Source organism: Colius striatus, chromosome 8 (assembly GCF_028858725.1).
Source record: "Colius striatus isolate bColStr4 chromosome 8, bColStr4.1.hap1, whole genome shotgun sequence".
Classification (NCBI taxonomy): Eukaryota; Metazoa; Chordata; class Aves; order Coliiformes; family Coliidae; genus Colius; species Colius striatus.
Window position 1 is genome coordinate 23675072 of NC_084766.1, and position 15087 is coordinate 23690158.

The window sequence follows — 15087 nt, forward strand, 5'->3', positions numbered from 1 at the left end:
GAGCCTCCCCCTCCAGGCAGTTTCTGTATGTGCCTGTAAAAGGTGGCTACACTGTACTTTATACAAATGTTAGTATTGCTGGAAAACCTGTAACACTGTGGAAGCAGAGTCAGGAAAGTTTCTTCCACGAGCAGGCTGAACCAGAGCTAAATGCTGCATTACACCAACTGAAAGAGGGTGCTTGCTTTCTTCCTGAATTTACCCTCTGCTATGCCACTTCAAGTCTGCAAGTGTCTAGAAGTACAGTCATGACTTATTCCTATATTCTAGTGGTGAGTGCATAGTAAAATTTCATTACCTTAAAAGACAGGACCTCAAAAAACTGGGGAAAATGCACACATAAACCAACTAACTTTTAAAAGGATTATTTTTATCCATGACATCAAAACTGCTTTAATAAAACTTATCAAATTTCATGTACTTTCTGAGGTACCACTCTCCCTGAAGTGAACTCTATGCTCAAATGCTTTGTTAAAAAAAAAAAAAATATTCTTCTCAGCACTAAATTTTCATTAAATTCTTCTCTAAAGATCAATGAATCATTTGTGAATATTTAAATATTACAATAATTGGAAATTGATGTCTGAAGCTAGATGTGACTGTTTCTTTTTCATGCCTCGATAAAAATGCAAGTATTATTTGAATGAATTATGATTTAAGTTTTCCACACCACTCAGTCATGGGTGACAGAAATTCAGTTCCTGCAAATATTAATGTTACCAGAGTGTGATTGCATGAGAACATTAACATAACATAGAAAATAGCGTGAGCTCAAACAGCAAGTTTATTGTTGAATGACTCATGTTAATAATACAGAAAGGCTTCTAAAGTATACAGAAAAGCCTTGCATCAAAGTCTTGAACCTATATTTTACATATGGTGCAGTACAAAGAGCAATCTATTCAGTGAAAAATCCCAGAAAACATTTTACAAAAAGCCACTTTAATAATCCCAAAAAGACAGAAGAAAATTCTGCAGACTACCACCAAAATGTTCAAAACAAAAACAAAACAGCATGAGCTGAGAGCACCCTCTTCTGATCATTATTTTGCCTTTCAGGTTCTGGATAAAATATCTTCTGAATATGTTGTAAAATTCTGGTGACTTGCTCTTTAACCAAGATTACAAATACATCATCTGCTCGGGATATAAATAAATTTGTCTCAGCTACAAGCTAACATTTTTGCTTTTGTTTTCTTTTTTACAAAGATGAAGCCACTTCTTCCAGTAACTCTTTCCCCCTGTATGTTCCAGTTTGATCTCCATGAGGCCATTTAGGGCCAGAGGTGAAGGAGGGCAAGCTGATGTTTTTATTTAGCTCATATCACCGAGAGATTTAAGTTGAGATGAAAAAAATGCTAGTCCAATACTAAAAGAGTATATTTACAAAGATGAAAGAAGGAGAAAAGGGTGGGGGAAGAATGAGAGCAAGAGGAAAATTAGGGACATAAATATTTTTGCTATAGCTATAGCAACATCATTTGTACAGTGTTCTCACACAGGCCAAGCTGAAGACATAAATTCTAACTCCTGCTGCACTTCAGGAAAGAAGTAAAGCAAGCAATGCCTCAGCCCTTCTACCTCACTCTCCATCTCTGACAACCAGAGAAGAGAAGCAGCTCATGAATATTAGAGCTAATGAAGCCTGAATTTCTCCAGATTTCTGGTTTGGTGCTGATTGACTCTCATGCCTGGAAGATGAAAACTGTGACTGAAGCTTCTTCTGTGTTTGAGGCTCTTAGATGTGCTTTCTTCAGTGTGTGTTCTCTGGGATTTAAAAGGACTCAAGCTCATGCTGTAGTGTTGTTCTCAGTGGGTTGCAGTCGTATGCCTCTTTGAACTGGACATCTATTTTCATAAAGCTTGTAGGAGCATCCTGTCTCTGAGCTCTCTATTCCTTTATCACGTTTAATAAAACTACATCAATGGGTTCACAAAACTAGCTAGCATGGACTACTGGGCAGATTTATTATCTAACCTGATATACTCTTCATCCCATCTATTTAAGTCTCTAAAACTTTTCACTAGAGAGTCCTTGATAGACAGAGGTGTGGGTAGATATTCCCCTTGGTGTAGGCAGTGATTCAAATCAGAAGTGAAGCCCAAAGAGAAGCCAGCAGCCATAGTGAAAAATCTCCCAGACTGCAGATGAGGCAGTACATTTTGGGGTGAGTGATCCTGTCTCTCAGGAAGAGAGGATTATGTACCACTATGCACTCTCAGCATCATACGCTTTGAAAGCCAATAGAAATTAAATTGGAAGATATAGGCACTACCCTATTAAGCGATAAGGAGACCAGGGTGGATAGAGACAGCACATAGATAAGAGGGTCATGGTAACTAACAGAGAAATTTGGATCCGAGAGAGTAGATGCACTATTCACCAGATGCACTCATCCTCACTGGATTGCCAGATGAGGCTTGTCCTTGTCAAAATATAATAAATTAGCCTCTTCAGCCCTCTCTGCATTTAAGGTTCTGGCACAAACCATTTTAGACAAACATAGATTGATGGCTGCAGTGTGCACAGGAATGACACAGGACCAGGATGATGCTGAAATATCATTCAAATTGATAATTTTGGCTTGTTCCTCTGTCATCTTTAGTAAAGCATGACAGTGCATCTGGAAACCTGACGTTATCAGAGAACAATGAAGAGCCTTCTGGGAAGGCTAAATGCTACAGCTTGAATACAAGCATATGTAAAGATGTAAAAGATTCAGAAACAGCTTTTGATTCTGCTGGTAAATAATTGTATGATAATACAAGTAATCTGATGAGAGATAAATCAAATTCAGGCCATTACGTGCACTTGTTTACAGAAACAATAACCTACAGCTGGGTTATAACAACGAAGATACAGATACTGCCCAAAGATTTATAAAGTAATGCATAGCGACCTGAGGCAAATGCAACTTTGAAATTATTGGCCCAGAAGTGGTAAATTAGCAATTAAGATTTTAAGATATTAGGATAGATATAAAGGAATTAGCTCATCTTCCTTTTGGGTTCTTACAGTACCACTGAATCACGGGATCACAAAATGTTCAGGGTTGGAAAGGACCCCTAGAGATCATCTAGTCCAACCTCTTTGTTAAAACAGGATATAATAACTATATGTGGTAGGAAGTCCATAGTGGGACTGATCAACCACAAAAGTCTTTACAGCTGCTGTATCACCTCTTTTTCCAAAACTTTAGCAAGGCTTTACTCAGCAGCTGGAATGTGCTGTAGAAGACGGTCACAGAAAAATAAATTTGTGTTTCTTATTCTGATCATTTGTTCCACCTGCATTAAGACCCTAGCATCTGTGAGCATATGTGGTTGGAACTGGTGCAGGGTGAGTCATGTAGTTGGCATCTACACAGTATCCTCTATGTAGCTGGCATCTATACAGTATCCTCTATGAAAATGTATGGAAATTTCCAGAGTTAGCAGTTCGTACTATCCTGCTTCACAAAATGTGGACCAGCAGGGCATGCAAAGGTTGTTCAGTAGAATCAAAGATATTCTGGGGCATAAGAAGCCTCAGACTTCAAATTTTAAACTGTTTGCACATCACATTTCATTTTTTTTCTTTAAAAAAAATTACAAACACCTCTGAATGTTTCATTATGAAAGAACCTTAAGTGCTAGCAACCATGCTTAAGCACAACACTATACAAAAATGATAAAGAATGATGCGGAAAGATGATAAAATTATTCTCAATATTTCAATCATCTTTCTGTGAAAGAAGGTGACAAAAAGATTCCATTTATATTTAGCCACTTAGACAATTTCTTCAGACCTTATTATTATTTTGAAGATTGCATCATTTTGAGAGGTCAAGACTGTCAGTTCTGTTCCCAGAAATGCACCGAAGGTTTATTAAAGTCTGCCTTCTAAATCTACAGCAAGGATTGGATGAAATCCCTGTAGCTAACTCATACACTGATAGTGTAGGGTAGGAGGTTTTCCTGAAGGTCATCTTTTCTTCACAAAGATGGAAAATACCATGGAAAAGGACAGTTGTATTCATCAGATTTCATCAAAAACATATGGCTGTAAATGGAAAGCACTTTGAGTGGGACAGAATTAGCTAAGTGCATGATATAGTTCAGCATATGAGTCTAATGGTCAAGCATTTAAATGCATGTAATTGAACAGATGCTTCCCATAGAAGAGATTAACGCAATGTAATGTGATTCGTGTTCACCTTGTGCCATTCGTCGAAAGCAAGTGCTTGATAAATCAAAGCTGGAAGTGGGTTGAGATGAACTTGTTCCTAAATAAACTAGGACATAGGAAAGGAGAAGACAGTCTCTTCTGTTGCATCTTTCAAGAATCTATTGCATCAAGCAGATGCAATGTCAGCTTTGTCCACACTGGCACAACACAAGTTTGTTACTGTTTCTGAGATGCAATGAATATTATGTGTAGCAACATCATTAACATCAGCATGAGGGCTCAAGGCATACAAGCTGAGAATGACAATACACAATTCAGATTTGAAATCCATTTTATACTATGTTAATTTTTTTCTAACATTGCCAGATTTTTCAGCTTTCAAAGTGGCCAAGACTCAGATAGAGCCAGATTTACTATTCTGGATCCATTCCTGACTTACGTTTAAAGCAGAAAAATTACACTCCTTTCTGAGAAAACAATCCTGGTATCAAATCTTTTACCGTCTAAGTTCCAACATTACCTGCCACAGCATGGAAGCAACAATGGTGTGTCTGTTTGTGCATTAAGACAGAAGAAGTTTTCCAGCAGTTAAATCTGGACTAAATTTAAATTCAGAGCAGCATTTGAAAATTAATCAGGGCTATGGTTTGTGTGCACATGTGATGGTGCTAAAATATTATGGGTTTTTTGTCTTCTGAAGTTTTGTCTATGTTTGATCTGGAAAGGGAAAACAGGGTCCATTCCAGTTTGGAAAGAAACCCAGAACCCAAATTATATGAGTAAACTCACATCAAGAGACTGAAATGCCCCCAAATGCCCCCTGATCATTTTCTTTCTGAGGATGGAAAGTCTGACTGTCAGATGGGACTGGAAAAGAAAGATGTCTCCAGATGGAAACTGATGAAAAGCTGAATTTGGCACTGTCATTAAAGCGGACCCCTGGTTTTCATTATAAATTTGTATAACAAGTAATGGCAAATCCATTACAGATTTTGAAATCATGTCAAGCTTATCTATTTAAGTGCTTTCAAGCACCCACTTCCTTACAGTAAGTAGAATCCATTCCAGGCTTCAGCTCTCAGGTTGAGACCTTGTTCTTGCAGCGACCTGTTTAATTGGCCCAGAAGATTGCAACAGCTTAGCTTCCCACCATTCCAACAAACCGGACTTCAAGGGAAACTTTTCCAAAAGGTTTGAACTGGCTTTAAAATTAATTTGATGCTTGGGTCAACTGTTACCAGTTTTCCAGTGAACTACCTGGGAACATTTATTTATTATTCATAAATATGTACAGGAAAACTGTTGGTACAGCCGCTATTCTGCTTGTCTTGGAATACTGAGATGCTACAACACTTTGATTTGAAACTTGTGGGAGAAAATCTTGACATAGGGTAGAAAATTCAGGCTTAAACCACAAGGTATTGTCATCATGAAGTTACTTTCCAAACTGGCAGAATATGTTAATGATTTCAGTGTCTGAAGTGATGGAAACAACAGTCTGGGTTTGAAAACCCTAAACTTTAGTGTCAAAAACAGAAGTCCTCAATGGTCCACCTGACAATGCTGTGTTGTCTGATTTTAAATAATCTGTCGTTACAAACATGACCTAGTTACACAGTACAGATGTCAGTTTGTAATAGCTGTTCCCTAGAGTCCTCCTTAACTGACATTTGCCATCTACATTTGCTCATTCAATCATGAAGAGCAGTTAATGAGCTCCATCTACTGCTGCACAGAGTGAATTGTACCAGCAGCGCCAGTTAACCAGTAGCCTCTTCACTTTGCACTCGTAGAGGTGTTTCAGGCATTCTGCTGCACCACTGGCAAGAACTGTTGGAAGAAAGCAGACGGTTTACAGCTTTGTGCTGCTTCTCTTGTCATCATCTTTACTTTTACACTGGTGTTCTTAAATCTCTAATGATTTTGGCATTTTCTGTTTGAATTGCAGGGTGACAACGTGGAGCATCAGGTTTTTTAAATACATTTTCCCATGCCAAAAGACATAACAGTTCTCTTAAAATAACTAGCACAGGCAATGAAGAGATTTGCAAGGAAGTGAACGGAGCTATTTATGGTACTGCTGCACTGATAATAGCGCCACTGTGCTGAAAATAGGTACTCAAATCAACAGATGGATGCCCTTATTTTGGGCTTGCAATATGTGTTGACTGGAGTATTCAGATGTGGTATTTAGTTGTTTGTCATTTACAATAAACGTTCTGATATTCATTTTAATATTTAAAACTCATTTAGTTGATGAGAGCTAAAGAATGCCTGTCCTAAAATGTCATCTTTCTTAGTACTGCCCTTTTGATTTAGGTAGAATATTTCAAATAATCTCAGAGAATCCCAACTATCATCCCAGTAAGCAGGCTGCATGAGATACCCATGACATACCTGAATCAGAGTGACGCACCAGATAATTGCCAAAGTGGAAAGACAGCAAGGATTAATACCTTCAAATGTCTAAATTCTCCAGAAGTTTTTTTTTTAATTAGATTTAAAGAATAGCTCAGTAGAGGATTTTATTTTCATAATACTTTTCCACTAAGAAAAAGACAATAATACCAAAGAGCTTATTAAGGTCTGAGGCATTTTTTCCAGTTTGCACAATGCTTAGACACCTGTGAGGTGGCTGCTAAACTGAAAGCCCAGGCCTGCAGGTGTTCCACAGAGCAAGAAAATTTATTCCTTGGGCTAGTTGCTGCCTTTGTATACATGAAAAGCAGCACACCTTCTCCTAACATCAAAGTGAATTCCATAAAGGTGCATCATTGGTTCGTGCTGTTACTCCCAATTCACCTACCTCAGGTCCTCAGCTGTATATCTGCTTCAAGTGGTCTCAAAATATGATAGGCCATTTCTGAATTGAGTCTGAGAAGATCTCTGATTAGACAACATTAAAATCAAAGTAAGCAAAAGAAAGACAACTATCAACCAGAAAATGATTGCAGAAAGTCTGAGGTCTTTTCCCTCTTCTTCTCACCAGGTAGGAAAGCAAAGCCATTTTCATTGTCAAGTCTAGCTTTGAGTGCCTCAGCCTCAACTTTGGCCCCTGTTCTTGGACCTAAAAAAGACCTTTCCATCTTCATTTTACTTCTGAGTTTTACCCTTCAACGCATTGTCCTCAAATGCCAATTATTTGAAGAGCCTTTCCAGCTAACTCCAATATATTTGATAGTTTCTGAGGACAGTTTTGTACGTTTGAAGGGGATCATTTAAATGCCATTCTTCATACACCACTCTGAAAATCTGTTCGCCTGTCCCCTAGAGGGAACATCTTTTACTTACACAAATTCATGTCAAATTAAATTTTATTTTTCAAATTAGTAATTAATGGAGAATTATGCAAAGCAGAAGAATCAATAATCCAGCTGTGCGGTCTATTCTTTCATGAAAACACAAGGGACTTCAGCATCTAACTCTGCTTACAATTAGCATGTGAGCGGGAAAACAGACCCTGTTATCAGTTAACACACTGTAAATAAAGCTGTTCAAGATTTCAACAGCTTTCTAAAAGAATATTTAAGGTGAATTATCTCCAAGTTAATTGGAAGCTACAAAACTAAATGCCTGCTTTATACTTGTAGTAAATGTAAATCCTAAATTTAGTGTTACACAACAGGTAACTTGCGACATGTGGATTACTACCTGAAAAGATTCAGGATTAACGTAAACTTCAAATTTAAGAACATAAATACAGAGCTTTACCATATGTCTTCTGTGAATGTTATGGGATTAACAGCTGGAAAGAGATCTTAGAGTACAGTTACACATCTCAAAAAACCAAAAAAAATCTCATAGAATCTGTTCCTGAATAAAGGGTTTAAGGTTAAATCTGCAACAGCAGAATATGAAATAAAAAACAGAATTTTTGTTGGCTTGTCCCTAACACAGGCAGTGTTGGTTTGCTTTCTTGCATCCATTTGCTTTTATAAATGTCAAAAGAGACACAAAGTACCAAAAGCCACTAGACTGTTCTTGAGGTCTCCTTGTCTCTGTAAGTTTTGCAAAAGGTATTACTGATAACAGTAGAGAAACAAGTATTCGAATCATTCAGAAAATAAAAATATTGAGAGGATTTTATTGACCTAATATTTGTTTACCAGTGTGCAATTATTTTTATGGATTTAGCTGTGAGCAGGGACAAATCTAAGCCACGTTGGTATTTTGCACTTACCTTCTCATGTAATGATGTTCTTCACAGGCAGCACACTGGTAGAAGGGTGTATCAAAGAGTGCCAGTATTACAGGGGCTTTTTAAGGCATTTCTATGTGTGCAGTGTGTCAGATCATCAAATGTCAAGGTACACAGTCTATAAAAGCACATATACACATTTATACATACATATATATATGCAACCTGCACATTATTATGGTTAGGTAAAAGGTATAAGTGCTTCTAAACTTCCAGAGTGCAGTATAAGAAACATGTTGCCATATCAATAATTTTTGGAGTATCTGTCAGTGAAGTAACCACTCAGAAATGTTATGGTTTTTCATCAAGTGTAACCATTCTCTCATGTGGGTTATAATTTCATCTGCATAAAACTTACTCTTTTTACATCAAGATTTATTGCATATCCAGGATTTTCTTTCCAATTCAACAAGTTTTTTCACTTTTATGTGAAATTTTTAGTGGCAAGTGATTAAAGAGGAATTTGCTAAGCTGAAAATCCTGCATACCAGATTTCTTCTCTGCAGAAGAGTTGTGACTGCCAGACAACAAAGCACATCAGGATAAATTGCCATATTCCATTAACCATTGGCCAACACCTAAATATGACCTCACTTGGGAAAAACATCTCTATGGATCTAAAACTTTTGTCTCCAGTCCAGAAAAGAAAATGACGCCTATGGGAGTTCTATCTAAAGTCGTAGGGAAGAGACTTGATGTTCATGATCTTACAAAGATGAACATATTGTTTGATTTGTGTTGGTAGCCTATGCCTTCAAAGCTGTTTTTTGCTATGAAGCAAAATCACTTTGAGCTGCAATTATACATTTTCTTATATAATCTGGAAAATATGCATTATTGACAAAGTTAGAAGGAATTGAATATTGAAAGCATAGCAGGAAAACAACCCTTCATTGTTTTTATTTTTAAATGTATTCAGTGAGGTTCAGAAACAACTGTAATATAACTTATTTTAAAAAGTTGACCATTAAAATATTTTAAAAGGACTTTGATAAGTCATTTAATATGAGACATGCTTGCTAAAAGGAAAGTCAATTTTGGAAGACAGCCATTCAACACTGGGAAAGTGAGTTAATGGGAAATTGTAGAAATGCTTGAAACGATGGTATATTCTTTCATACCCCTTTATCCAAACGCAACTACTTCATCCTTCTGCAACTTCCCCTCCCCTAGCCACTTTCTAAACCAATCTTACACAGGAAAATATTTAGAAATACAGATAGTATACCCAATAAAACACATTAATTATGATGAATGATAGTGGGAAAGAAAATCTGGCATAGTTGTCTATGTGGTAAGGATTTTTAACATGGAAGCAATCAGAGTTACAGAAAAGTCTTTTCATGACTGACATTGGTGAGCTACAACCACTGCGTTTACTTTTCTCTGTTTTTCCATCAGTGCTGGTTTTGCTGCTCTTATTTAAATCTATCTTGTTCACATTGTCAGGGGCACTGCAATTGTTAGGAACTGCTGCCAGGATTCCATTCCTCTCCTCTTCAGCCTCTTCACTCTCATCCTGACAGGAAACAAAACAGCAGGTACTTGAGTGCATGTTTCATCCCTTGTTTACTTTGTTTTAGCTTCAGGAAAGAATAGGATTTTTTTTTTACAGTGATCCCTGTAGCTCACTCCATTTCAAGGGTGAGCACCTACATGCACCAGACAGTGCCTTTCAACTCTGAAGCCTCCATTTACAGGAAAAACACTGACTTAGATAATATCTTACTGCAAAAGCTTTCCTAGGACTGTTGAGTAAAGATGCATTTGTTCAAATCTGGTCCACTAAGCTTTACTTAAGACAGCAGCAAATCCACGAAACACACAACATAAGCTGTCTTCTGCTCAGAGAAAATACTGGCAAAGGGGAGCATCTACAAAGAGGGCAAAGCAAAGCCCCAGTCTGGAGGTGGAGAATGTGGGGGAGCTGCCAGACCAGCTAGTCAAGCTGGTTGCACCCTAAATCAAGTAACCCAGAATACAAGACACTTCCATTCTGTGTGGTTGCCTAGTCTATTTCCAGTGCTTGGTGACAAAAATCAAATTACTTTAAAGAGAAATCAAAGCCAAACAAGCAAAAAAGCATCCAAAAAGTAGGATTATAAAGAGGGACAAGGCCCACAACTAATTCAACACTAAATAGTTTGTACTACTTTCTTTCAAATCCCGAAACCCATACTTAAAGTTATACTTCAAAGTTATGCTAAGGTTAACTACATTTTTATGTGCTTCACTGCTTCAAGACAGCTCTTTGGAGAATGTTGTATAAGCCTTCTGGTGGGTTTTGTTTCTTTGATTAGAAATCGCTTAGAGCCATGAAGTTCATGTATGAAATCTTCAACCTTTGAAGTTAGTGGGTTTTCTGTTGCTGACTCAGAGGACACAGGATTAGACATCAGTTGCAGCTTCAGCTCTAAATACAAACTGTCTTGAAAGTTCCAGGGCATTTAGTTTGGTCTGAAATATTGCAGAGATACCAGCAGATTCAAGCTACAAAGACTGGCTCCACATTTGTGTCTAAACTAAACCTAAATTTGTATAGTTGGAGGGGGGATCATTTTCATTCAGGCAGCTGTAATTGAGGAAACTTATCATTTCCATTCAATAATAAACACAATTATCTCCTGATGATTTTATTACCTTCCAAATCATTAAGTCTCAAGAAAAAACTAAAAACATATTTGTGAAATGTAGAATACAGAATCTCTCCCCTCTGACCAATTTGTCTTTTCTATTTGCATCATGAGAAGAAGTAGATTATGCAAGGACAAACTTTGGAAAAGTTAAGACTTATGGTTGTACATGTAGCCACACAAAAAGCTCATTTAGAAATTTTCCAGCAATTAAAGTCAAAGAGAGCTCATTAAGCCACCTGAGTGATCTTCATGCTGGTGCAGAATCGCTCTTCTGCCCAGGGCAGACAGCAGTTCTTGAGCCTTTCTTCATCTAAAATTAGTAATGTCCTTGAAAATTAAAGTGGAATCTGGACAATGTCATCAAGACTGCTGTGAATCAGTGAAGCAGAACAGATGAAGCTAGAAAAAGGGATTATTACTGCTTTTCATTTTCAATTTGCCAAAAAAAATTCCAGTGTATTCTATTTGAGAGAGACAAATGTAGCTCAACACAATGTGTCACCCTAAAAATACGCTGACTACAAAACCTTGCTCATCCCTTACCGAGCCTCCCGCAGCTACATGGAAATTTTGAAATCAAAGACCAGCATAAAAATCTGCCTGTAAAGCATTAAGAGGATCAGTCCATAAAATCCCAGTCTGAGCCTTAAACAATTCCCAGGATAGTACTAAAACTCAAACCTGGAGTTTTACTTGGGGCCTAACTCTCTTATAAATGCCTAGCTCTCCTGCTTTAAAAAGTTCAGGCAGCTGAGAGAAGCACTGGTGATGGCAGAACAGCCTTTGTCACCAGCACCTGGTACTTGAAACAAGGCACCACGGTGACAGCCTAATGAACGTACTCAGGCAGGGCTTCAAAAGTTAATAAAATAAAAAAAACTGTCAGAAGTACTGACATTTTTTCTTCTGCTCTCATTTTTTAGAAGTGAAAAAAAGAGCAAAACAATATCTATACTTCAAAACTGGCAGGATTTAGGGCATTATTCAGTGTAAGAGGCTATTTGTCTCTCAGGTAGGGCAGGCTAAGTTGTATAGAACTAGTTTTACTGGAGAGCATGAAAGGACATTGTGTACATGTCATTTTTTCTTTTCACACAAATGCATGTGAATAATTTGCAGAAGGCTGATGCTTTGTTAGGTTGTTCTTAACTCCTTTCTACTCCTCAAGAGGCAGTTATTACTTAAGGAGAAAATATATGCTACATATGTACTTGATTCTGTTTGCTTTGATACAAGGCAGGGCTCTCAGAGAACAAGGGTGAGTTTACAGCAAAAGTATGCAATTACTTGAAAAGGAGAAAGCTAGTCTAGAGAATCACAATTGCAAGTTTATAAAAAACTGCAGTCTTATAAACTAGGACTATCAAGGGACTTTTCCAACCGGCTACAGAGAACCAAATGTGATGAAAGTCTAGGCTGGTTCACGTTGTAAAAACAACGCAAAAATGTAAATTGTGTTCCTCAGACTCTAATTTTAAATGTCATACTAAGTTTTCTCTGGATTCCAGCTGCCAATGAGAAAATGGCAGCTAGCACTAAGAAGGGGTCTGTTTGGAAACAAAATCAGTACCATCCAATAAAGGTACTGTACATCACCTGAAAATCACCGATTTGGCTACTGTAGCTTGCTGTTTCTACTAACTGCAGTGTTTGCTAACATCTAACAGCCCACAGAATCAAGGAAAGCTGTCACTTCCACTGAATATTAAAGATACTCAAGATAAAAGACATTTCAACCTAATGTTGTGCACCTGGAGCTTATGAGGTGTTCAGATGCATGATGCTTATTTGCAGTTTACAAACCGTTCTCTTTTCTGACCAAAAAGGAGAGGTTTATGTGGAAGCCCAAGAAGGAATTCTCTGTTTTATAGGAGGGCACAATTCACTATTTTGCATAAAAAAGAAATGAAACTCAGATACTGGATAAGGAACCTCCTCCTTCAAGCAAGTTGTGAGGCAGTTGATGTGAATGACACATTTTGCCTGACCTTCCTTGCAGCAGGTGGTTCCTCTGCTTTTGCCATTAGCTTTGAAGCTATCTCTGTGGGTCCTGGTTCACATGATGTGTGACACTGCAAGGCTGTGGATATGATAAGGTTTTTCAGCAGTTTATATTCTAAACTGGAAATCCCAAAGGCTTCAGAAGGAACTCATATACCAGTTGCAAACTATAATGCAAATCAGTACAACTAATTCCTATACAAGTCAGAGTGCTACATTTTCATGTCCAAATTTTGCATCAGCTCACATATGGGAATAACAAACTGGGAAGTGAAATTTCCAATTAACCTGCGTGCACAAGAGAATACAATAATGAGAATACCTTTATAGTGATGATATTCACACAAAAATTAAGTAGCTGCTAGACAGTGATATGAGATTTTAGCTGTTACTTCTGTCCTTGTGATGTTTTGGTTTTTGCAGTGAGAAATGAGAAATACAAGTCAGGCATGGTCTCCACAGCACCTTTGCTCAGTAAGCAGTGCTTGTCCTTGGTACAGTAGAAAAAAAGGCATGACAAGCATTTTTCTAATTCTACAGAATCTTGAGCTGATCTGGGACCAACCAACTGCTCCTTCACTTACATATTTGTGTTTGTGTGGGCAAGAAGTGTATTGGGCTCATGCTGATGCACAGCAGAAGGCAGGAAATGTGTCTGAAGTGACAGATCATTTATTTCAGTCATTAAGTCCATCACAAAACTGTACTTTAAGTCTTTCTTCTTTCCTCATTTTAGGGTTGTATCTCCACTTACTTCCATGCACATCTTTCAAGTCCACTAGTTCCCATGCCTGCCCCATCTGTAAGCACTAGTACACATGCCTCCAATGAAAGGGAATTTGACACAGGCAAGAAAAGGCAAGGGCACTTATGATGTGCCCTTCACAGATCCAAGATGCTTAATCATCCAAGCACTGAAACACTTTTTTACCCAAACCTCCAATAAACTTTTTTTTTCTGCTCTATGAGCAAAATGACAACCACTTACTTCACAAGATGGATATACTCAGAGGGAATTGTCACTGATGCTACTTTGCCAAGAAAAATTACTTTCAGGGTTTCCACTCAAACCCTCATTCAGAACAAGTGCTTGCCCATTTACAGACATTCCTCTATTAGATGTTGGCTTTTCAAACCCACTGGTTGGCTCCGCTTTGTCCATTTATCAGTCCTTCTCCATATACCTAGACCTAATGACATCTTTGAATGTATTCCTGTGCATTTACAGAACCTATCTCTAATCCACATAGCCAAAATCCTATATTAATTCTTGAACTAAAAAAAAAATCCCATAACCATGCATTGGCAGATCTTCATTGGTTTTAAGCTTCTCCAATCAAACTCAATATCCTGTTTCTTGATCCTACCAAGCAGCCTTGCTTAGGCATTTGTTATTTCTGGCCATATGTCCCTACAGCACTCGACCAAACTTCTTACTGCTTTTTTTTTTCCCCACTTTTCTCTGTTTCCATGTTTTACATTTACATTTTCATCCAGAAATGTCATAAGCTGCTTAGAATTTTCTTTTCTATCATTCATATTAGATTTAGTTTCATAATTAAAAGCAGCAAGGCAATCAGCTCCTAAATTCTGTGGAAGCTCCAAACTCCTAGGGGAGACGGAAGATGTGACAAAACTTCTTGAAGAATCTGTTTTGATTATTTCAGAAAGATGACAGCAACCAGACTCAAAAACGCCCATATTGATTTGACTCTTTTTTTATTTCAAGTGGATTTCACAGTATCGCCAGTACAGGCTGGGGGTGACCTGCTGGAGAGCAGTTCAGTGGAAAGGGACCTGCCAAGTTCTGGTTGACAGTAAATTAAACATGAGCCAGCAATGTGCCCTTGTGGCCAGGAAGGCCAATGGCATTCTGGAGGACATTAAGAAGGGTGGCCAGCAGATTGAGGGAGGTTCTCTTCCCCTTCTACTCTGCACTAGTAAGGACACATCTGGAGTACTGTGTCCAGTTCTGGGTTCCCCAGTGCAAGATGGAGAGAGAAGTGTTGGAAAGAGTCCAGCACAGGGCCACCGAGATGATCAGGGGACAGGAACATCTTTCTCATAAGGAAAGGCTTAGGGAT

General features: G+C 38.0%; 1 protein-coding gene across 1 annotated transcript in view; it reads right to left on the reverse strand.

Annotated features, from left to right (window-relative positions):
- Positions 1–9573: 9573 nt before the first annotated feature.
- LOC104560300 (gamma-aminobutyric acid receptor subunit pi) overlaps positions 9574–15087 on the reverse strand; it is a 44979-nt gene continuing 39465 nt past the window's right edge. Inside the window, exon 10 of the mRNA XM_062001333.1 lies at positions 9574–9885. Coding sequence (XP_061857317.1) covers positions 9574–9885 — 312 coding nt within the window. The remainder of the gene's footprint in view (positions 9886–15087) is intronic.